This window comes from Coffea arabica, chromosome 10c (assembly GCF_036785885.1).
Source record: "Coffea arabica cultivar ET-39 chromosome 10c, Coffea Arabica ET-39 HiFi, whole genome shotgun sequence".
Lineage (NCBI taxonomy): Eukaryota > Viridiplantae > Streptophyta > Magnoliopsida > Gentianales > Rubiaceae > Coffea > Coffea arabica.
Window position 1 is genome coordinate 46,889,850 of NC_092329.1, and position 24,564 is coordinate 46,914,413.

General features: G+C 39.3%; 3 protein-coding genes and 1 long non-coding RNA gene across 4 annotated transcripts; 1 reads left to right on the top strand and 3 right to left on the bottom strand.

Moving 5' to 3' along the window:
- Nucleotides 1–4,966: 4,966 nt before the first annotated feature.
- LOC140015609 (uncharacterized) lies at nucleotides 4,967–5,886 on the bottom strand. The gene is made up of 3 exons (XR_011822250.1): nucleotides 5,566–5,886; nucleotides 5,287–5,440; nucleotides 4,967–5,209 (listed from the first exon to the last, which is right to left on the bottom strand). It is a non-coding gene; the product is annotated as an uncharacterized lncRNA (long non-coding RNA).
- A 1,447-nt stretch (nucleotides 5,887–7,333) lies between these two features.
- LOC113714344 (miraculin) lies at nucleotides 7,334–8,192 on the bottom strand. The gene has a single exon (XM_027238146.2). It carries the CDS (start codon nucleotides 8,132–8,134, stop codon nucleotides 7,523–7,525), a length of 612 nt encoding a protein of 203 aa, XP_027093947.1. The 5' UTR covers nucleotides 8,135–8,192; the 3' UTR covers nucleotides 7,334–7,522.
- A 4,173-nt stretch (nucleotides 8,193–12,365) lies between these two features.
- Nucleotides 12,366–15,494, bottom strand: LOC113714137 (uncharacterized). Its single transcript, XM_027237932.2, has 7 exons — nucleotides 14,645–15,494; nucleotides 14,416–14,589; nucleotides 14,042–14,197; nucleotides 13,553–13,824; nucleotides 13,138–13,439; nucleotides 12,795–12,972; nucleotides 12,366–12,521 (listed from the first exon to the last, which is right to left on the bottom strand). Exons 1-7 carry the CDS (start codon nucleotides 15,492–15,494, stop codon nucleotides 12,366–12,368), a joined length of 2,088 nt encoding a protein of 695 aa, XP_027093733.2.
- Nucleotides 15,495–23,351: 7,857 nt separating this feature from the next.
- On the top strand, nucleotides 23,352–24,140 carry LOC140015967 (uncharacterized). The gene has a single exon (XM_072068804.1). It carries the CDS (start codon nucleotides 23,352–23,354, stop codon nucleotides 24,138–24,140), a length of 789 nt encoding a protein of 262 aa, XP_071924905.1.
- The last annotated feature ends 424 nt before the right edge of the window (nucleotides 24,141–24,564 follow it).

Consider the following 24,564-nt stretch of genomic DNA (forward strand, 5'->3'; position numbering starts at 1 on the left):
TCCTCTTAAATTTTGGGATAAAAACCAGGATTATGCTGAAATAAAACTTAAAGATGAAAATAAAATCATCAGAGTTAAACCTATGAGGTATAATCCTATTGATCAGGATGAATTCAAAAAACAAATTAAAGAATTATTAGAAATTCCTTTAATAAGAGAAAGTAATTCTCCCCATTCTTTACCTACATTCATGGTAAGAAACCATGCTGAAATAGTAAGAAATAAATCTAGAATGGTTGTTAATTATAAACAATTAAATAGTGAAACCATATTTGATGGATACTTTATACCACATAAAGAAACCCTTATAAATATAAGTAAAAGAAAGAAAATATATTCTAAATTTGATTGTAAAAGTGGATTTTGGCAAATAAAAATGCATCCTGATAGCATTAAATACACAGCATTTAGTACTCCTCAAGGACAATATGAATGGCTAGTAATGCCGTTTGGATTAAAAAATGCCCCTCAAATATATCAAAGAAAAATGGATAAAATCTTTAAAGATTATCCTTTCTTATATGTATATGTTGATGACATATTAATAGTTTCAGATTCGATAGAATAACATTTAGAACATTTAATATATTCTCTGATTTATGCTTAAAATATGGAATTGGATTATTAGAAAAGAAAGCAAAAATAGGACTAAAAGAAATTGAATTTTTAGGATTAGAAATAAATGGCGAAGGAATAAAAATGCAATAGCATATTTTGGAAAAAATATAAGCATTTCCTGAAAAATTAGAAGATTAAAAAAATTGCAAAGATTTTTAGGAACATTAAATTATGCATCTGATTTTATTTGTAACTTAGCAGATAAAAGAAAGGAATTGCAAAAATTACTAAAAAAGAATAATAAATATGAATTTTCTGAAAATCATATAGCACTAGTAAAGAAAATAAAAAGAGCAATGTAAAAATTTACCATTTCTAACTTTACTATCTGATGAAGATAATCTTATATTAGAAATTGATGCTTCTGAAGAAGTTTGGAGCGCAGTTTTAAAAACAAAAAATAATCTATTATGTAGATATGCATCTGGAATGTTTCAGATACAGAAAAAAGATATCATATAAATGAAAAAAAATTACTCGCAATAATTAGAGGATGTCATAAATTTTATAACTTTTTATTACCTAAAAAGTTTAAGTTACGAACAAATAATTCTCAAGTGAGAGCATTTATTAAAAATAATATTAAACCTCTGCCTCAAAATAAAAGATTAATTAGATGGCAAAAGGCATTATCTGAATTTATGATTGAAATTGAACTAATAAAATCTGATGAGAATTGTCTTGCAGATTTTCTTACTAGAGATGGAAGACCAAATGAATAAGCAAACTATCCTCTTGGATAAAGTCTCAGAATTATCTGAGAAAATTTCTCAATTACAGATGTCTTTCAATGACGTAATGGATATCGTAAATTACCAAGACATAAATAAAGAAGTTTCTAAACTTCTTATCAAGCATGCCGAAAAAGGGCAAAATACAATCAGCCTTTACGATAAGGTTGAAGAATTATTATATGACCTATTCAATAAAAAAAACTAATAAAAAAATAGATACATAAGTTAAATAGAAGAAAAGATAAGAAGAGATACGCCCGTCACCTATAAATTAATAGCTTCTCCTATAAAGAAATTAATAACACCAACACCATTCGTAATTCCATCAATTATCCGTCGAGATGAAATAGAAAATCTCCCCCCTTCACGGGGAAAAGAAGATTGTCAACGTACTGAGAGATCTGGATTAAATTCTCTTGATGATGGAATCTCCTTGAGACCGGATGTTAACCGGAAACAGACATCTCAAAGGATGCCCATATTAAATAATATAATTAATGAGCACCCGCTCGTCTTTGAATACAATTCTCTCATAAGAGAATTATATGCCTTACAAAATACAAAGACATATTATATGGATTTCACGGGGATCCATCCTTGAATAAATTGTGTGCAGGGATGTAACTGCAATTTCATTCAAAAATGGTATAATTTTGGAGTAATTAATGCAATCTATATGACTACTCCAACATTTGCTGAAATTTCCAAACTCCCTCGGTGGATTCAAGAAGGAGTTAAGCACATCTACCAAAATAATCATACTTATGGTCCAAAGGACATTTTAATGCTCAAAATTATTGCAGCTGGACCATATTTTGAAGACTCAAATAGATATGATGCTTTTTCTCATATCAAAGTCATGAAATATGATGACTTGGAGAAAAAAGTCTACCCTCAACTGATGGAGTATGAATCTTTTTCGGAAGAAAAAATACATAATCGAAGAGCTCTTGGAATAAGAATTGTTTTGCAAAATCTAGAAAATACACCCAAGCAGGAATTTCGTACATACGGAGGAAATAGAGCATTTTCTTCTATAAGGACTACATAAGCAGGAAAGACTCCAGAAGCAGCAATAAATTATTTGAATTGGAAAATATGCTTACTGGAAAGCAGTAGAATAAAATCTAGCAACAAGGCTATCAAAACTTTGTGCAGGATGAGGAAGCATAAAAATAACACGAGTCCAGCTTGTACTAAAAAAGAAGATAAGGACATGACATCAAGCAGTCAAAGCATGGAATAAGACGTAAGTACTTACATTACACTCCTGGAATCCAAAATATGTTGTTCAAGCCCGCGGAATTGAAGTAAGAACTGGTCTGTGAAAAATCAATTCAAGTCCGACATTGAAGTCCGCCAAACTCCTATATAAATAGGCAGACGCCATACAAAAAAGGCAATGAAAGTTGGAGTCAAAGTTGGGCAAGGAAAGAAAAATTAGAGTTGGGAAGAATTGAGGGAATCTACCCACTGTTGTCTTAAAATTTCCTCTCATGTATAGTCAATAAAGAGAGAGAGAGAGAGAGTAGTGTGCTAGGCTATTATCTTGTACTAATCTTTCTTCATTAATAAAAGAAGCAAGTTTCTTCACAACTTTCCATATTTACATCTAAGTACACTTAGAGGTAAGAAACGAAACTAAGTTGTGCTGCAAAACTTTGAAGCGGCCCTTAAAGGAAGTCACCCTAGTGGAGGTAGCCGGAGTTTTGTCGATCAAAAATCAGATTTAAGGTATGGAAGCGTGTTGGACCCATTTCTTTTGTTAACAAGAAATTATTAGTCCTGATATAGCTTGCATTCTATTCTCTTGCAAAAAATTTTATGGAAAATATTTCAAATTTGTTTAGTACTTTATCTATAAATATTATACATACTGAATACAATTTAGAAATAAAAATATCTTTTGAATCAAGAACAATAAATATAGATATTATGTTAGCCAACCCAAGCTTAAATTATGTTTATGCAAATTTGGATGTTAGCCAATCCAAGCTTAAATTATGTTTCTGCAAATTTGGGCACCAAAATGATTATTGTTCTTGATTCAAAAGATATTTTTATTTCTAAATTGTATTCAAGATGTATAATATTTATTGATAAAGTACTAAACAAATTTGAAATATTTTCCATAAAATTTTTTGCAAGAGAATAGAATGCAAACTATATCAGGACTAATAATTTCTTGTTAACAAAAGAAATGGATCCAACACGCTTCCATGCCTTAGATCTGATTTTTGACCGACAAAACTCCGACTACCTCCCCGAGGACTTCTTACTTGGGCATTGCAGCCTCCAACCACTGGGGTGACTTCCTTTAAGGCCTGCTTTAGAGTTTTGAGGCACAACTTAGTTTCGTTTCTTACCTCTAAGCATACTCAGATGTAAATATGGAAAGTTGTGAAAAAACTTGCTTCTTTTATTAATGAAGAAAGATTAGTACAAGATAATAGCCTAGCACACTACTCTCTCTCTCTCTCTATTGACAACACATGAGACGAAATTTTAAGACAACCGTGGATAGATTTCCTCAATTCTTCCCAACTCTAATTTTTCTTTCCTTGCCCAACTTTGACTCTAACTTTCATTGCCTTCTTCATATGGCGCCTGCCTATTTATATAGGAGTTTGGCTGGAAAACCAACCCAAATATCATATCAACTTTCTCTTGCTCTACTTCCGAAGATACTTGTGGTTTCTTAAAAGTCTAGAATTAGGTGTAGGAAATATCACACCATACTTTTTTTTTGGGTTCATCGATATGTGAAACTTTAGGATTTCACAAATGGTACATCATGTCTTCCATTTTGTATCAAACAAGCCTTCACACAATTTTCCTTTTCACATGACAGTTGTTATTTCGGGACAAATACTTACTGCAATAAGATTGATTCATAACTTCGTATTCATGCTATTCTTCTAATTAGTTCATCTTGATTTACACTTCAAAATCATTTAAATATCAGTAAGTAACCCCAAATATGTAACAATTTAAGAGTTTTTCTTTACTTTGAAGAAAAATATTATTTTTGTACCATCGATTTGAAAGTGGCAGTCAAAGCTATTTAACAACGAAATCAAGAAATATCGTCCTACGTAGTTAATCCAAGTAATTGGGATCTGGAGAACGTTAATACGTAAAACTAAAGCTGTTATTCGAGTCGAGCCGAGCCCGAGTAGTAGTGGTTCGAGCTCGATTTGTACGAATTTCGAGCTGGCTCGAGCTCGCTCGATAACATTATCGAGTCGAATAACTAGCTCGAGTTCGAGCTCCTTAGCTCTATATTTAGCTCGAGCTCGGCTCGAGCTCGAGTCGAGCTCGGCTCGAGCTCGAGTCGAGCTCGTTAAGCTCGAGCTCGAGCTCGAAATATTTACCATAGCAGCCATCTGTTCACTGCAAGTCTGTAACCATTCAGAAGATGCAAATTTGGCATACATATTTGTTGCTGAGTGGGGATTATGGATTTAATCCAATTTAGCAAAAGAGAAAAGATCAAGCAGTCCCACCAAAAGAGAGCATATGTAATTTTCTATCAGTCCAACAGTCAAAAGAGCCGTGTTTGACTTGGTATGAATGTCCAGCAACTTAGAAATGTGAAAATTACTCCTCTAAATTGATGATAATTCACTTTGGCATTCATAGTACCTCAGCCATGGTTGTTGATGAGAATTCACAAGTAGTCAAGTACTCATATTTTGTTCACTTACAACAAACATCAAAGCAATAATCAAGTCTAAAAGACAGCAAACAATAAGAGCTACAGAGCAACAGCAGTAGCAATTTCTAAAATTTAGCCTTCATTTTGAGGAAGCTCAACTTCATGACACGTAAAATGTCTCGACAACATCCGATTGATCCTACAGAATAAAAATGTAAAAGTTATGATGTTTTCTAAAAATAAGAGCTACTGAGCTAAAAAAATGAAGTAGAATACCAAAGGACAGCAGCAGCAATTTCTAAAATTTAGCATTCTTTCAATTTTGAGGAAGCTCAACTTCATGATACTACCTGTCTCCACAATCTTCAAAATACTACCTGTCTCCACAATCTAAAAAGTCCGCGCAGAAGCCCATTGCATCATTTGTCAGCTTCCACACGAATATAGAGAGTATCAAACAAAACCCACATCCCAATAACGCCTCAAAAGCACAATATTTTAGCAAAATACCAAAATCCCTAAATCCTAATTACCAAATAGAAGAAGATAATGCACCTTAATTTTTTTTTTGGATCTCAGCTCTATATGTACGTAACTCCAAAATCAGAAATCAAGTACAGAAAAATACACGGGTTCACCAGGTGGCGGCTGGTGTTTGCGCAACCAAGGCGGTGAGCTGGTGCGACAAGTCAGCTCCTCTGAAGAGCGATTGCTGATGCTCCCTGCTAGAGCTATTACCGAAGGGTGAATTGGTGATTTAGGGTTGACGCCTGACGGGCCAAAGTCTGGACGGAAGAGAGCAGAGCCGAAGAGAAGGCAAAAGCCCAAAGGTGAAGGCGGAAGAAGAATGAGCGAATGAAGGATTAGGGATTCAGGAGTTTGACTCTGGAAATAGATGGAAGTATTTTACTGAAATAGCCATAATTAATGAATTGACATTTTTATCCCTCAAATTCGAGCCTTTCGGCTAGCCCGCGAGCCGAGCTTGGCTCAGCTCGTTTAATTAACGAGCAGTCTTTAGGCTCGAACTCGGCTCGTTTAGCCGAGTTCGAGCCTTCACGAGCCGGGTCAAGCTCGGCTCGCGAGCTGCCCGATTCGAATAACAGCACTACGTACAATTAACTTTAATAGATTGATGACAATTTGTGGATCTATTCGATTGAACTAATGAACCTATTCCGACTATTTCCATCTTATTAGTTTTAAGGGTAAATTACGTCAGAGGTCATTAAACTTTTTAAAAATTTCATTTTAACCACTCAACTATTTTGTGCCTAATAACCCATTAAACTTTTTAAAATTTTCATTTTACCCACTAAATTAATTTTGTGTACCAAATAACTCACTAAACTTTTCAAAAAGTCTTATTTTACCTACTCAATTATTTTTGCTGTACCATAGCCACTATGTATACTCCTTCACCTCGATCATTCTATTAAATTCTACCATTAAAAAGGATGAAAGTTTGCATGTGTTTCTTGTTTAAATGGACGTTTTCATCATTTTGCACCCAAATCCATCTGTCCCTATCAATTAAACTATTCTATCACTTTAAAAAAATCATAAATTCAAAATACAATCTTGATCCTCCCAAAAATGGAATTTTGCCCCATCCAAAAATAAAATTTGTGAGTTTTTCCGAAGCTATTGAATATTCTGATCGATTTGGACAAATAAATTTTAGGATGTGAAATGACAAAATTAATGTCCATTCAAACCAAAATTACAAGGCAGACTGCATCTATCTTAACGATAGAAGATAACAAAATGGTTAAATTGATTCACTTTAAAGAGGTTTGGTGAGTTATTTGGTACAAAACAATTGTTTTGAGTCAATAATATAAGGCTTTTGAAAAGTTTAGTGTGTTATTTGGAAAAACAAACAACCGCTATGCAACTTTGAAAAAGTTTAGTAGGCTATTTGGTACAAAAAAAAAAGGTCACTGACTAAAATGAAATTTTTAAAAAGTTTAGTTTTTTTTCCGTAAATGTTAACAATTTAAAAAGTTTAGTTAACTAAGTAAAATGAGATTTTTAAAAAGTTTAGTGACATCTAATTTACTTTACCCTAGTTCTAAATATTATGAGAAACACTTGGTTTAAAAGCATGCCCTTGCAGTTATAGTTCGAAATAAAGAAAAGCTAGCCGACAAAAAAAAAGATCTAATCTGTAGTAAGAATTGTCAATGGTTGCTAAGTGTTTTCATTTCTTTAATTCCGCAACAAAATCAGGGAGAGACAACTCTGCATATATTTTTTTTTTTAAAAAATTTGGTGACAACTCTGCTCATTATTCCACTCATGAACCTTGAAGAAAATGTAATGAAACAAACAATCCACCTTCTGGATAAATTCCATTATCTTTCAAATGTAAACCAGTACAAGCTTTCAAGATGACAGAGTCGTACATTATTCACTGGATAGATAAATTATACGTGCTTCCTTGAAGTACTTACATAAAATGGAAATTATTGGAAATGAAAACGTGAACATTTTGATCATTTTTTATCCTTCAAGCCTTTCTGAACATCACCCTGAAAGGCTTATCACTCAGAGCTAGACGTCTGGTTTCATCCTGATCAATAAAGATGCCAACATCTTTGCAAATCACTCTGCAGGTGTTGCAAACCGTGGGACAAAAAACAAGCTTATAATCTCTATCATTGTACTTTTCAATCTTAAACCAGTTGTCTACTGTTTCACGTCCCGGGTTCCCTTCAACTCCATTGGTCACTATAAAGTACTGTCCAATTTCTTGGTCAAAATCAAGCTTCCACACATTTGATTGGATGCAAATTGTAAATGCTTCAGCGAACTTGATGTTTAAATCGGTGGAAACACGAACCACACCTTTTTTGGGGTTCACCGGTGTAAAAGTCACTGGACGGCCTGGTTCGACTTCGGAGCCCTCCTGAACAACTCCAAGAGGGCAAGATTCGTTCCCAGTGCTGCGGCCGAAAGTCACACCGCCACCAAAGCCACGCATCACAGGCAAAATGTAGTACTCGACACCAGCTCGGATTTCCTTCCCGCCAATGTCGAGCACTGGATCAGGCGTTTCAGCAGCGAAAGAAAGGAAAGAGTTGAAGAGAAGAAATGAAAGAAAGAGAAGTGATTTCTTCATTGTTAGCCGCACGTATGTATATATGAAATCTATGAAGTATTCAGTGCAATTGTGCTGAGAATATGATTTGGATCTTGAGCTATGTTACTTGCTTTATATAGCTGAATCCGGAGGTGATGATAAGTGCAATTGACTTCCGAGCTTAATTTCCAGACACGGCAGCTTGGTGGCTTTTGATTGTATGGAAAGATTTTCTTGGATAAGTGTTGAACAATTGAATTGGTGGTCAACTATTACGTATTTTTTGTACTATTCAATTGCTCATTGTTCACCTAGGGTATCCGTACTTTGAAGTTGAAAATTGAAATGTTTTCCCACTCTTTCCCTCCTTGTTGCCTCTGAGTTGTTTGGGGAATAGTGCATGTATCAGTTTGTAATATTATTGTTACCAAGAGCAAGAACATCAAAACAATATATTATTAGGCGAAGATATACATTTTTATGTTTGGTATCATGTTGGAAATACTGTTCTGTTCTTTAAGATATCTTCAAATAATGGGTCCTTGTGATTATTTCGGGAAAATATGCTAAACATACACTTTAGCTAGATCTATTTTCCAGTTAAAAATTTTTAGAACTATTCATTAATTAGTGGAACACAATAGTCTAGCTCTATTCCAATGTGATCTACTATTGATCGATATACATGTATATACACACATACATATAAAATTAATTAAGGAACATCTGTTCTAATAATTTCGTCGCCATCTATCAAAATGACTATAAATGCTTTAAAAATAATAAAAAAAAATAGGTGTACGGTGTATAAAAAATTCCCCCACCTTTCTTTATCTAAAAATGAGGTGTCCTAACCATTCAATTGCTATTCCATCCATGTTATTCATTGAACTTGCGCTGAACTTTTTTATATCAACAATGTATACATTGACAAATGTAAATACATACTACAAAATTGGTTTAAAAACACTTAAACGTGTGTAGAAAAATTTTTGTTATACCAACAAATTTAAATACAGACAAAATTGGTGAAAAAAAACACACCTTCGTGTGTACAGACAGAAAATTCTGCAGCCCAACAAGATGAATTCCGTAAGGGTCAACTGTTACTGGGATTCAGATGTGGAATTAAATATTTACATCTTGGGATGCGCACGTAAAGCCTTAGAAGATTCAAAAGAAAGAGAACAATTGTGCAACTTCATTGTGATTTTAGTAGCATTAGTTTATGTTAACACGTACATGGAGCCAAAGTTGACCAAACTCTATTGTTTTATTTATTTACTGACCACTTTTTATTTTTAGTTGATATGAATATTGCATTCACGATTATGAATAATTCTAAAGAATTTTAATTGAAAATATAGCAAGCTAAACATTTTCTGTAACAAATATAGCGATCTCTAGTATGAAGGTAATTTATCTTAAAAGGAAAAAAAATAAAATCTACCTTAAAGAAAAGTAATTCCAACATGACACCAAGCATAAAAAAATGTATTTATGAGCCTATTAGGCTAATATATCATTGTGATTTTCTTGCTCTTGCTAAAAATATCACAAATGCATGCGCGGACTAACAAGAAGGCGGCTTTCATCAATTGTTTACTAAATTTGTTTGTACTTTCATAACTATTAGTATTATGTATAAATAGCATATACTTCTTTACATAGCTACCATAATGTACACATTTATTGCTATAGTCATATTGGTTATACGTATATAACTTATAATTTCAACATTTTCAATCACAATTTTCGACATATTCAAATCTTTAATCAGAATCAAGAACTAGAAGATTTCAAGAATCAAGAACTGCTTGTCCTGCATCTATTTTTGTTCATTTCCTTTTCTTGAAGCACATGAAGTAGAAAGCCTAGTCTACGTGAGAAGCCCGAAAAAGAGCAAGTTGAGTAATGAGCAAGGTAATTTCGGAGGGTCAGATTTATTTGCCGAAATTCTTACTTTCATAAGAAAATGTAAGAAGTAACGAGCAATTCAATAATACAGAAGATTAGTAATGGTTGACCACCTGTTATTCAAGAAAAGCTAGCCACCAAGCTTCCGTGTATTGAAAGCTAGGGAGTTTATTGCACTTATCATCCCTCAAATTAGCTGTATATAGCTATATAGCTCAAGATCCATATCATATTCTTGGGAGTTTATTGTACTTTTCGCTATACCAAGAACAACCAGAAGGAATATTTACCTCTCAAAAACTACAATTCTTGAGCATAACTGAATGAATCCAGATCACCCACAAAAAGTCTTTCTTCTTACATATATTCTATAATACAGAAGATTAGTAATGGTTGACCACCTGTTATTCAAGAAAAGCTAGCCACCAAGCTTCCGTGTATTGAAAGCTAGGGAGTTTATTGCACTTATCATCCCTCAAATTAGCTGTATATAGCTATATAGCTCAAGATCCATATCATATTCTTGGGAGTTTATTGTACTTTTCGCTATACCAAGAACAACCAGAAGGAATATTTACCTCTCAAAAACTACAATTCTTGAGCATAACTGAATGAATCCAGATCACCCACAAAAAGTCTTTCTTCTTACATATATTCTAGATAAGCTTCAATATTAAGCATCTATTCCGTTGCTTAGTATTTTTAGGAAAAATGGCTAATCTCGTCCCTTAACATTTATTCATTTGTGTCGATTTGGTGCCTGACTTTTAATTTTGACCTATTTAATACCTGAACTTGATATGCGAGACCAGTTAAGGTCCTCTGTGGCGGCACCACCACCTGCAACCCATCTGACGCAATTTAGGACCAACTATACAGGGGCATATTTGAAAAGTTACTTAAGGGGCTACAACAAAATGAAGTAAAATGTGTTTTCTACAAGGGAAAAACATCAGGAAATACCAAAACTTGCATATTTTTTCCAATTTGAGAGCTAGGGTTTATATGAAAAAAAGGAGATTTGCCTAAATTCCCAACATCATCTGCAAAATCATTCCATTGAAAGGCACTTGAGGAGAAATTGGGGTAAAGCAACTTCAAGCCCGACTAGTGATAGCTTTTCAAAGAATGTGGTCTCAAATCCTTCGGAATCAGCAACAGAAGTTTATTGAGGAAAGGATTAATATCATTACAATGGAGGTCTAACCGTGCAGTGCCTTTGCCATGAAGAGCGTTGAGTAGTAGCTTTATGGACAGAGTCAAATCCTTTGAGAAGATTTCATGACTGCAAAAACTATGGGATAATTTTTTTGTGTAAATAATGATTAGTTAATTGAACAGATTTTCCAATTCTGAACTAAGAATTGGTCATTTTCCAAAAACGTGGAGCTTCTAATATATATATATATTGGTGGTATGATCCACCCATACCCTAGAAGATGAAGAATGTAATGGCTTTATTGTTGAGGGACATGGGAAGTGCCGAGGGAGAAAATGCAAGATTGAAGATCGAGATCAGGAAATTGAAAAAAAAAAAAAAAAGAAAAAGAAAAAAGAGAGAGATCAGGAAATTGAGAGCAAAAGTGAATATGTTGATATTAGCATGTGTCTATTGCTGTTGCTGCCCTTTAATCATTATTCTACTTGTTGGCAATGCAAGATAAAAAGCATTCAAGTTTGGAATTGAAAATGCTGCACTAGTACTTGGCCTTTTTATGGATTTTGCTTATGTTGTCGCCAAGGGGTTTTGGATGTGTAATAGTTTAGAGTAGAGTGCTACTTGATTATGAACTTAAATGTTGATTGGGAAAGTTGAGCAACTTACCTCACAAATTTTTTGATTTGATATCTGCTATCAAGCATTGTTCGTAGAAATGATAGACGAAATGCATGCACTTGTTGATGTAAATAAGTATATAATGTGCAGAAATTGTGGCAGAAGTTTGCCTGATTGTGGAATTTAGAAATTGCAAAGTTTGCCTGTGTCAACATTGGAAGCAGTTAGACTACTACTACCATCTTATTTAGAAAAAGAAAACAGAAAAAACCCTTTTCCGGAACTTCACAGTTGACCCCATAACGAAGCTTCAGTTCACCTGCCCAAAAGAATGATGCTAACGTACAATCGATCTTACGAATAACTGCTCTAGGAAGAATGAAAACACTACACCAGTATAGATAGATGCCACTAAGAACTGCTTGAATCAATTGTACTCTGCCCCCATAGCTGAGCTTCTTGGCTGACCATCCACCAATCTTCTGCTAAATCTTGATAAAAATAGGCTAACAATCTTTATAACTGAGCTTAGCAGCGATCAAAGGTAATCCCAAGTACCTCATGGACAATGTACCTCTAGGCATTTCCACAATCACAGAGTTTCTTGGCCATATCATCTGAACTGTAGGAAATACAAACACTACACTTCTGCAAATTTGGTTTTAACCCTGATAAAGATTCAAAGTCAACAAGAGCATCTTTAAGTAGATAAAAAAGATTGCTCAATAGCAGCTGAGAGGAGGAACAAGTCATCAGCAAATATTATTTGAGATAGTTTCAAATCCAAACAAGAAGGGTGAAAATTAAAAGCTCTATATTCAGTATACCATTTCATTAAACTAGTGAAAGCCTCCATGGCAATCAGGAATAACAGGGAGAGGGAAATCTCCCTCCCTCATTCCTTTTCCACTTTTAAAATAACCTGTCAAGGAACCATTAATATTAATTGAAAATTGTGCTGTAGGAACTCCATTCTCTACCCAATGTAAAAATTTTTCAGGAAACCGTAATTCTCGTTGTAGCAAACGAAAAGTTCCAATACACAGAGTCATAAGCTTTAACTAAATCCACCTTAATAGCTGCTCTTGGTTTGCCCGCATGACAATGATAGCCTCTTACAATTTCATGCATCATAAGCATGCTGTCTGCAATTTGTCGCCCTTTACTAAAAGCATTTTGGGTGCTGGAAATTAAATCAGGTAAGATCTTCTTCAAACAATTAGCTAGTATTGTGGAGTAGCACTTGTACAGAAAATTGCAGCAGGATATAGACCTGAAATCTTTCATTTGTAATGCACCCTTGACCTTAGGAACCAAAGAGATAGATGTAGTATTCAAAGGAAATTACATGTATTCTTCATCAAAACAGAATTTTAGAGCCTGAACAACCCCCTCCCCTATTGTCTCCCAATCCCAACTACCTATAAAGAGCTCAATGGTAAAACCATCTGGACCTGGGGCCTTTCCCTTCTTCACACTGAAAAGTGAACATTTTATTTCTTCAATTGTCACAGGAGCTTGCAAAGCATATTTCTGATCTTCATTCAGATGAATAGGAATCACATGCTCTAATCTAGATACTTTATCAGGAGTAAAAGAACTAGAATTACCAAACGGGTTTTTATAATATTGTACAATCATCATTTTCACCTGCTTATAATCAGAAATTCTGTCACCAGAATCAGTAACTAGTGAGAAGATCCTTTTCCCAGGATTATGTCCCTTAACTTTCTGTGAAAGAAAGAAGTTTTCTTATCACCCACATCTAACCATTGAATTCTGGACTTGTCTTTAAAGAACTGCTCCTCAGCCAACATCAGATCAGCATATTCCTTTATAACAGCTTTATTCATCTGGATTAGTTCAGCATTTTGCGGATTGCTTTGTAGAGAGCTCTGAATTATAGAAAGCTGCTCCTTCTTTTCCACCACTCTGCAACATATATCACTAAAATGCTGTTTATTGAGCTTCTTTAAAGCTGATTTTACTATTTTCAGCTTTTCACAAACCACTCTAACAGGGCTTCCATGAACTTCTTCAGCCCAGCAATTAGAAATAATATTTTGCTAATCCACATGCTGCTTCCAGAAACGAAATGGTTTTGGACCAAATTGAATAGAATCATCAATATGGACACTAATAGGAGAGTGAGCTGATACATCAGGTTGTAGCAACTCCACTACAACTCCAAGAAAACCAGCAAAACCAGGAGGCATTTGCAAAAATTCTGTCAATCTTACTGAAAATTATACCATCATCTCTATGATTAGACCTAGTATAATAGCGGTCTCCGCTAGAAAATTCAGCCACATCAATGTCTTCGATGCATTGATTAAAATCATCCATGGCTAGTGCATCAAACTCTGAGCTACCCAATCTTTCTTCAATATGTCTGGTAGCATTAAGATCTCCCAAAATTAACCAAGGACATTGATCAATATTACTTCTTATTCTTCTCAAATATTCCCATAAAGGCTTCCTGACCTCATGTTTGTTCATACCATAAACCATAGTGAGGACAAAAGAGAGATTCAAACAAACAGGATTTACAAAGCAAGAAATAGCTTGTCTATGAGATTAAGAAGGCTACATTTTACATTTCTGTTTCTCCAACAAAATAACATACGGCCAGCACAAGAATCAGTAGAATTATGTATGAAACTCCAGCCAGGAAGGCATTTATTCACAATATTGCTAGTATTCTGCAGCTTAACTTTATTCTCTACTATCCCCATAATATCAGCATTAGCATTAGATACTAACTTCTGAATAGCAATATGTTTTATAGGCTTATTAAGGCCTTTATATTCCAGCAAATAATTCTCATTTATGCAAGGAAAGTGCAGTGTTCTTACCCCATGCTTTTTGCTTGACACCTTTAACAATGCCAGAATTCCTAGCTTCCCCATTATTAACAACCATATTCATCAAGGGGGAGAAAATATTCTCAATAGGAAGAACAACCTCAATACCTTTAATAGGGATATTTGAAGTGCTTGACAAAGTATCCTTATGAGTTGACGAAGAATTCTGATTGGATAGACCATCAAATAACTCTTTCTCCATTGCTAGTTCAGATATCTCTGTACTTTGTTCCTCAATAGGCTTAGAAGCCAAATTTTCCTTTTCCACTGTAACAGCAGCCTCTTCATTATCCTCCATTTTGTTAGTTACTATGCATAATTCACCTTTATCCAGCTTGCATTCTGTTTCCTGCACCTTATTGTCATTCTGCACCACTTTTGGAACCCACCTTTTGTCAACTCTTGGTAATGAAGGACATTTGTTCAAAGAATGCCCAAAGCATTTACACTTCTCACAAGAAGAGGGAATCCATTCATATTCAATCACCTGAGATACAGATTCACCTTTCTCATCCACAAAAGGAATACAAGAAGGTCTCAAAGATTCAACTGATAATTCAACACTAGCAAAAGAATCCGAAGTTTGTAGGGCTGTGTGCTGATCACTGTGAAGGGGGCGACCAATAAAACTAACAAATTTACTGAGAGCTTCATTCGTATAGTAATGCAGCTTCAATCCTGGAAGACGGATCCAAACAGGGACTGCTTTAAAATCCTCTTTCAGCAGATCTAGATCAGGACTCCATGGTCTAAGAAAGAGCATTTCACTACCCATAGGCCGCGGAAATTGAACAAGGACTTTATCGTTACTGTCAACATTCTCAAAATTGAACACATACATGTTGGATCCTTAATCCAATATTAGACTTATATGTGAATAATTATGTATTGCAAGCTATCAATTAAGGTTAAACCCAATTAAAGTGATCAAATATAGTTTGGGATTAATGTATCTAATAGGATATGGACCTTTAATGTGTAGAGACTTATGGACTCCCATTTCTATGATGAGTTGAAATAGAGTTCCAAAAGGTAACATGAATGTTACCTATAAATAGGGTTATGGTCCCCAGGTCACAGGTATCATTCTAGTTGTCGTATTTTCTAATACCACAAAATAGCTCTTCCCTGATATCCCATCGTCAGGAAAGATACCAGAGAGAAACTAAAGGCCTCTCTCAAGGACTGGCGAATACGTGTTGATCTGGAAGGCCACCCCAAATTCTCTAAGGATTCAAGTATCAAGTTTGTCAATATGGATTCAGCTACGCTTCCGCTATTTTTTTCTGTTAATTTATTTCTTAATAGTCGCTGAGAATGCTCACTTCGGCCACCCCCGCAGTGCCGAGGTGACTCACTTCGACCGTCACTCGAACGCGGTCATGACCTGAGCATGACCCTGGGTTCGGCCAGATCTCTGGCCTCCAACATGGATGACCTCTGCACCTCATGCCTTCCACTTCGGCTGCACGCTGATGATGTCAACCCTACCTGACACAGTACGGAACCAGTGCTTTATCTGAAAAGTATCTGATGCTCTTAATGGCTACTGCATAAGACTCCTCGTCATCAAGCCCCGACTACTACAGTGTCAGAGTCAGACCCCCTGGCAGGGGACAGAGCCGTAATGGCCAAGACGTGGGTCCCACTAACATGAGCCTACCCTCCTGCCCTTCATTCCTGCCCTATAAATACCTCTCATTCACTCCCAACAAGTACACTATTACATTTTTACTGTTCATTACTCTTTATTTCTTCAATATACTAACTTGATCGTTGGAGTGATCTCAGGGGAAGAGCCCCGCCACTCACTTTGTATAAGCAGTTTCATCACACCTTACTTGAAAGAGGACTGATTTTGGTCGGTTCAACTACTCACAGAAATCACCTCTTCATTTGGCGCCGTTTGTGGGAACGAGAGTACTGCAAAATGAGACCTACGCGATTCAGGAGTAGACGAGTTCCCTCTACTGGACCTGATCCTAACTCCGCTGCTCAGCACGACCGTGCGTCTAAAGAGCAGGGGTCTCCTAGGGTCTCACCCACAAACGAAGATGCCATGGCCCAGATGGTCGAATTCGTGGTAGAGAACCCCAATATTTTCGAAGAGCTCGGGAGATACTTCAAGAGGCAGGGAAAGGAGAAAGCTTTTTTTTTTTTTTTTGTCAAACGGTATTCTCTTTATATATTTAGTGAACTTGATAATACAAGTTGTTAAGTACAAAAGTGGATATTCATCCTATTGTCCTCCTGTATGCTCTCTTTGAGCCACGGGGGGAAGCTTTGCTTCCATAACACATTGGAAACAAGCTTGGTTGCAAATTGTGCCATTTGATGAGCACATCTATTTCCATCTCTATTAATAAACAAAAAGGTACAGCATTGGAACACACCACATAGTTGTTTGATATCTTCCATTATTGTACCAATTGGGGCTTCCTCCCTACCATTCGTATGGATTCTCTCAATGACAGCTTTGCAATCAGATTGCACCTCTATTTCTCGCCATCCAGCTTCCTTAGCCATCACCAGCCCCTGTCGGATTGCATCTGCCTCTTCTAGTTCAGCACCACATCTGCTATACTTCCTGATACCTCTAGCTTCTACAAGGTTCCCATGGCTGTCCCTCGCTACCATTCCTAGCCCCGCTCCTGCTAATTTAAAAGGAACGGCTGCATCAGTGTTGATTCTCACTATACCTGTATCTGGTGGCCTCCATTGGTGGTTGAGCAGTTGGTGTTTTGTTCCTGTTCTGTGCTTTGCCTCCTGTTCCATCTGCTCCTCTTGAAATTCCAGCCATTCATTGTTTGCTGTTTCTATTACAGACAGATGATCTCTATGCTTCCCTTCATACTGTCGAGCATTTCGTGCTTTCCACAATTGCCAGATGATGTTCGCTGTGAGTGTAATGTGATCTTCTCCTCTTGTTCTTTTCCTTGCCTGTAGTAACCCTTCCCACCACCTCCAGAAATTTGCCCGCCATTGTAATAAGCCGTCCCACTGTATTGGGGCCAACTTCCATATAGGTTCCGCCATTTTGCAGAAGAAAATCATATGTTCCACTGTTTCCTCCCCTTCCCCACAGCACTTGCACAAAGGGGATCCTATTCCTGTTCGCCTGTGGATCAGTTCATTCACAGGAATGCTGTTGTGTAAGCATCTCCATATGAAATGTTTAATTTTTTGTTTCATTTTCAATCCCCATAAGCTCTTCCACACCTTGTCCGAATTCTGTGCATAGCTAGTTCCTTCCCCTCCCTGCACTTCCTTGCTTCTTTTTCCTATCTCCTCCTTTTCCACTGCATAACCTGATTTCACTGAATATACCCCTGATTTTGAGTATTTCCAGTAGATTGTGTCTTGTCTGGGGAACAGACTCAGAGGTATCTGCATAATTTGAGAAGCTTCCCCCTCTGAGAAGGTTCCTTCAATCAGTTCCTTATTCCATTTCCTTTCCTTTATCAGCTCTGCCACTAGTTGTATCCTACAGTCTGGAGGTTTCCTTGTTGTTATCCTCCCAGTTGGTGATTCCATAATCCATTTATCCCTCCATATGTCGATAGAGGTCCCATCACCCACTCTTTTCCACATTCCTTTTTGCAAAACCGAACTAGAGCTGGCTATACTCCTCCATACCCATGATGCGTTCTTTGGAGCTTCCCCTTCCCAGCCTGGTTGTGAAACTTTGTATTTTGCCCCCAGTACTCTACTTACTAATGAGTCTGACTGCATTAGTATCCTCCATAGTTGTTTTGCTAACAGGGCACTATTAAAATGCTCTAAGTCTCTGAAACCCAGGCCACCATTTCCTTTCACCTGTGTGATTTTTTCCCAGCTTATCCATTGCATCTTTCTTTCCCCTTCATTTTGACCTCTCCAGAATTTTGCCATGTACCCACATATTTCTTTACACAGTCCTTTAGGCAACCTGCAGCATGACATTGTGTAAGTAGGTAGTGCCATAACAATTGACTTTAAGAGTACCTCTTTCCCTGCATAGCTGAGTAAGTTGTGCTTCCATCCTTGCATTTTGGATTTTGCTTTATCAACAATATAGGCAAAAACGTCCTTCTTGGATCCTGTTATCACTAGGGGAAGTCCTAGGTACTTGCCATTGTTTGCCTCTTTGATATTGTTCAGTTGTTCGCATGTTTGCCTCATTTGTTGTCTACTGCAATTCCTGCTAAAGTAAGCTGCAGACTTGTCATAGTTTATGCACTGCCCAGAGGCTAGTTCATATTTAGCAAGGATTCCTTTCATAACACTAGCTTCCTGTGGGTGCGCCTTACAGCAAAACAAGGAGTCATCTGCAAAGAATAAATGGGAAAGAACTGGTCCACTTCTACTCACTTTAAGCCCTGTGATCTTCCTATTCTCAATTGCCTTGGCCATTAGATTGGACAAACCTTCTGAACAGCACAAAAAAAGATATGGGGATAAGGGGTCCCCTTGTCTAATGCCTCTACTAGGTTTCACATATCCTACTCTCTCCCCATTAACATTGAAGGAGTAAGTCACGGATGACATGCAGTTCATAATCCATCTTACAAAGGTAGGACAAAAGCCCATTTTTAGCATCATTCTGCCCACAAATTTCCACTCCACACGGTCATAAGCCTTTGACATGTCAAGTTTTAGGGTCATAAAAGCAGTATTTCCCTTCCTTTTGCTTTTCAAAAAATGCATAATTTCATGAGCCAAAATAATATTATCCACAATCTGTCTACCAGGTACAAAGGCTGACTGGGAGTAACTAATGCATAAGGCAATAACTCTTTTCATTCTATTGGCCAGGATTTTTGCTATGATTCTATAGAGCACATTACAGAGACTAATAGGCCTATAATTTGCCAGAGAGATAGGATTATCCACTTTAGGAATGAGAGTAATACTGGTCTCATTTATGCTCTTCAAAAGATGGCCATTACTCAAAAAACTTTGGATAGCAGACACCACATCATTTTTAATAGTATGCCAATATCTTTGAAAAAATAAAGGTGTCATACCATCAGGTCCAGGTGCTTTGTTTGGGTGCATGGAGAACACAGCTGCTCTGACCTCCTTTTCCTCCACTGGTTGTATCAAACTCTGGTTTATCCAATCTAATGGCCAAGGAGATCAATGAAGTCACCCGAGGTGCCTTCGGTGAGAACTCCGATGATGGGCATCTCTCCCAGAGTACCTCTAGGCACGCCTCTTCCAAAGCGACCTCCAAAATTGCCTCTATTTTCCGGGCGTTTTCCAGGGGATTACTGGGAAGACGAGTTGAGGACACTTCTCGGCACCCTGGGGGGTTAGCAGCTGATTACATGAGGGCTCCGCTCTTTACCGATGACATCAATGGGGAAATGGTTCTCCCCAACTTCAAGCTCCCAATACTACAGCCCTATGATGGCCGGGGTGATCCCGAGAATCACCTCCATGCATTCATCTCAGCATTCCGCCTGTACTGCGTCCCCGACGCCGTGATTTGCCGAGCTTTTCCCATTTTCTTGCAAGGGACAGCTCGAAAATGATTTTAGGGCCCTAGAACCGAAGAGCATTTCCTCGTTGGACGAGTTGGTAGACAGGTTTATTCACCGCTTTGTGTCGTCCCACCCCATCACGAAGACTTCAGCCTACCTCTTGAACCTACAGCAAGCTCCCGGTGAGTCATTACGTTCGTATGTGCAGAGGTTCAATGAAGAAAATGTGCAGATACCTGATCAAAACGATCAGGTAACCATAGCTGCCTTCACCAACGGGTTGATCGCAGGAACCTTCCATACCCAAATACATCGGGACTACCTCCGTTCACTCCGAGAACTATGGGAACGGGTGGACCGAGAAATCAGAAGTGAGAACTTAAACCGCATGAAGCGGGAAGCCCGAGCAGCCCGCACTGGGCAAAAGTCCCGGAGAAGGAGAGAAACCGGCCGGATCGAACAAGACCCTAGTGGCACGTCGAGTCAATTCCGAGATCGTCGGAGTATCTTTGACAGGATAGTGAAGGAGAGGTCGTCCACCTCGGACGCCGAACTGACTCCCCTCAATTCCAATCGGTCTCACATTTTGGCTGTGATGAGGCAGAACCATCTTGGCCGAACCCCTCCTGAGATCCTGGGAAAGAGGGAGAAGAGGAATTCTAGTCTCTATTGTGCTTACCACCGAGATGTTGGGCACGAGACCGAGGATTGCAACGATCTGAAAAGAGAGATCGAGAACCTGATCCGACAGGGACACTTGAAGCAATTCGTCCGCAAGAATGAAGGTTTCAACCGAAGTGCCTCTCACCGAGACAACCGAGGTCCTCGCCGAGAGGACAGGCGAGACACGCAGATTCATTGCCGTGGGCCCGAGAAACCTAGGAGGAACCAGCGGCCTCCACGGGACGAATCCCCGGGATACAGTCCAAACATCGCTGAAGTAATCAACACAATAGCGGGTGGTCCGACGGGAAGAGACAGCCAGAACTCTCGAAAAAGGACCTACTATCAGGCTGGTCTGGAGGCTGCCGAGCCGAGCTCAAGGTTATCCGAGGTGATCACTTATGGTCCCAGCGACCCTGTTCCTGCTGCCTCCAGCAACTATGAATCCCTCGTGATTGAAGTACTCACCAATAACTACATTGTTAAGAAGGTCTCTATCGATCCCGGCAGCTCGGTAGACGTCTTGTACAACCGAACCTTTGAAAGTTTGAAACTGACCAGAGACCAGCTCACTCCTGTCAGAACCCCTCTTGTCGGATTCGGGGGGTACGTGATCCACTCGGAAGGAATGGTATCCCTGATGGTGACTATCAGGCGTCACCCCCGCTGCCGAACCATACCCGTTAGCTTTGCGGTGGTCAAAGCAGATTCCCCTTATAACATATTACTAGGCCGGCCCGCGCTCAACGCTTTGAGAGACGTGTATTCCACCTACCACTTGAGTTTCAAATTCCCGACACCCGTGGGGTGGCCGAGATAAGCAGCGACGTGAACGCCACCCGAGAATGCTACCTCGCCACCATCCAGGCTGCGGTCACTCCCCATGCTACGTCAAAGGCTGAAGAGAAGAGGCCAACCGTCCTCTCTATAGATAATATTGATCCTCAGAAGATCAGAAAGTCCGGTAGACTTGAGCTCAGGGACGTAGGAGATGAGGTGGTCCCGGATGAAGCGAGACCTGACCAAGTGGTCCAAGTGGGGACGAGTCTCCCCTCGCCGTTAAAAGAAGAGATTATCCACCTGATAAAAGACCATCGAGACGTTTTCGCGTGGTCCGCTGATGAAGTGGTCGGAGTGCCCTCCGAGTTTATGATTCACAAGCTTAACGTCAATCCACAGGTCCGTCCTGTGAGACAAAAACGTAGGCATTTCGGCCCCGAACGCAGCAAGGCTATATCCAATGAAGTCGATAAACTCTTGCCTGTCAAGATTATCCATGAAATCCAATACTCCACCTGGCTGTCCAACATTGTCATGGTCAAAAAGGACACCGATGGGTGGAGGATGTGTTTGAATTTCACCGACCTTAATAAGACCTACCCTAAAGATTGCTACCCACTGCCGAGAATAGACGCCCTTGTTGACTCGGTGATGGGACATGAGATCCTCTATTTCCTAGATGCCTTCAAGGGTTACCATCAAATAGGAATGAGTGAATAAAATCAGGAGCAAACAGCATTCTACACCGATCGAGGTATCTACTGTTACACCACGATGCCATTCGAATTAAAGAACGCCGGAGCGACCTACTAAATGCTGGCCAACCGCCTCTTCAAAGATTAGATCGGCCGCAATGTGGAGGCTTATGTGGACGACATCCTTGTCAAGAGTCTAACCACTTCGGCTTTCTTGTCGGATGCGAGGGAGGTCTTCAGCGTCCTGCGAGACTTAAGGATGAAGTTAAATCCTAAAAAGTGCGTCTTTAGCGTCACCTCAGGAAAATTTTTGAGGTATCTGATTTTTCGCCGGGGAATTGAAGCTAACCCCGACAAGGTCAAGACTATCCAGGACATGTCCCCACCTCGGAATTTTCGAGAAGTTCAGAGGCTAAACGGACGCCTAGTCGCGTTGAACCACTTCCTGTCTCAATCTGCTGAGAAGGCCTTACCCTTCTTTAAGGTGCTGAAGAATGCCGACTAGTTCGCCTGGACCGAAGAATGCCAGCAAGCTTTAACCAATTAAAACAATATCTGCATCACCTGCCTACCCTTACCTCTCCTCGGCCGGAAGAGAAGCTGTACCTCTACCTTTCCGCCGCCGACAAGACTATCAGCGCTGTGCTCATCCGAAATGAGGGCATTCAAGTGCCTGTTTACTATGTCAGCCGAACTCTCTGCGGGCCGGAAAATCGGTACACCCAGGCGGAGAAACTTGTGCTAGGATTAGTTCATGCGGCTCGACGGCTGAAACCTTATTTCCTAACTCATCGCATCTCTGTCAGGACAGATCAGCCTCTTCGACAAATACTAGTGCGTCCCGAGGCTTCCGGACGCCTCACCAAATGGGCTGTCGAGTTAGGAGAGTATGATTTGTCGTACGAACCACACACTGCCATAAAAGCTCAAGCATTGGCTGATTTTCTTGCCAAACTCACCTTCACAGAGAGCCGAGATTCTACTTTCGCAATCGCCTAAGTTCCCGACCCGCACTCATGGACGTTGTATGTGGACGGATCATTTAACAGAGATGGCGGCAGTGCAGGATTGCTCCTGGAGGGCCCACATGGAGAGATGTGCTCATATGCCCTCCGTTTCGACTTCCCTGCCACCAATAATGAAGTCGAATATGAGACCTTGATTACGGGACTCCAGCTAACCCGCAAACTCGGTACCCAGCGGATTCATGTCCACAGCGACTCCCAATTTGTAGTATGCCAAGTTCTTGGTGAATATGAAGCCAAGGATAAAACCATGCAACAGTATCTCTCCAAAGTTCACCAACTCACCGCATACTTCGAGTTTTTCGAAATCCAAAAAATACCCAGGTCGCAAAATAGGCGGGCTGATGCCTTATCCCGACTCGCTTCCACGTCGTTTTCAGACCTCAACAAGACGGTCCTAGTGGAGATGCTGACCGAGCCAGGATACTTGGAAGGGACAGCCTGCCCCGTACACTCAGGAGACACCTGGATGACCCCATTCATCATCTTTTTAAGTCGAGGAATTCTTCCCGAGAACCGAGACGAAGCAAGAAGGATCCAGCGCAAAGCTGCTCGGTACGCACTCCACGACGGAGTACTAGACAAACGATCATATCTCGACCTATGGCTGAGATGCATTACACCTGCGGAAGGACGTCACGTCCTCCACGAGATACATGAAGGTCTATGTGAGACTCTCGTCGGCCACAGGATGTTGGCTAAGAAGGCCCTACTCTTCGGATACTTCTGGCCCTCTATTCGACAAGATGCTCAAAACCTTGTTCTCGACTACCCTTCCTGCCAAGTCTATGCCCCTGAGCACCACCAGCCCGCCAGCCTCATGGTCCCCATCACCTCGCCGTGGCCGTTTGAGCAGTAGGGGACTGATATCATCGGTCCTTTCCCCAAAACTGTAAGAGGATATGCCTTCCTGGTGATCGCTGTGGACTATTTCTCTAAGTGGGTCGAGACCGAGCCTCTAAGGACTATCATCGAATTGGCGGTCCAAAAATTCTTCTGAAAATGCATCGTTTGCCGCTTCGGCATACTCCGAGTTATCATTTCAGATAATGGGAGACAGTTCGCTGATAACCCGTTTAAAGACTAGTGCAGGGACCTCGGCATCAAGTAGCACTTCATTTCGGTAGGCCACCCTCAGGCCAACGATCAGGTCGAAAACTTCAACCGAACTCTCTTACATGGCCTCAAAATCCGATTGCATCATGCTGAATCATCATGGGTGGAGGAACTCCCCAGTGTCTTGTGGTCTTATCGGACTACGCCGAGATCAGCCACACAAGAGA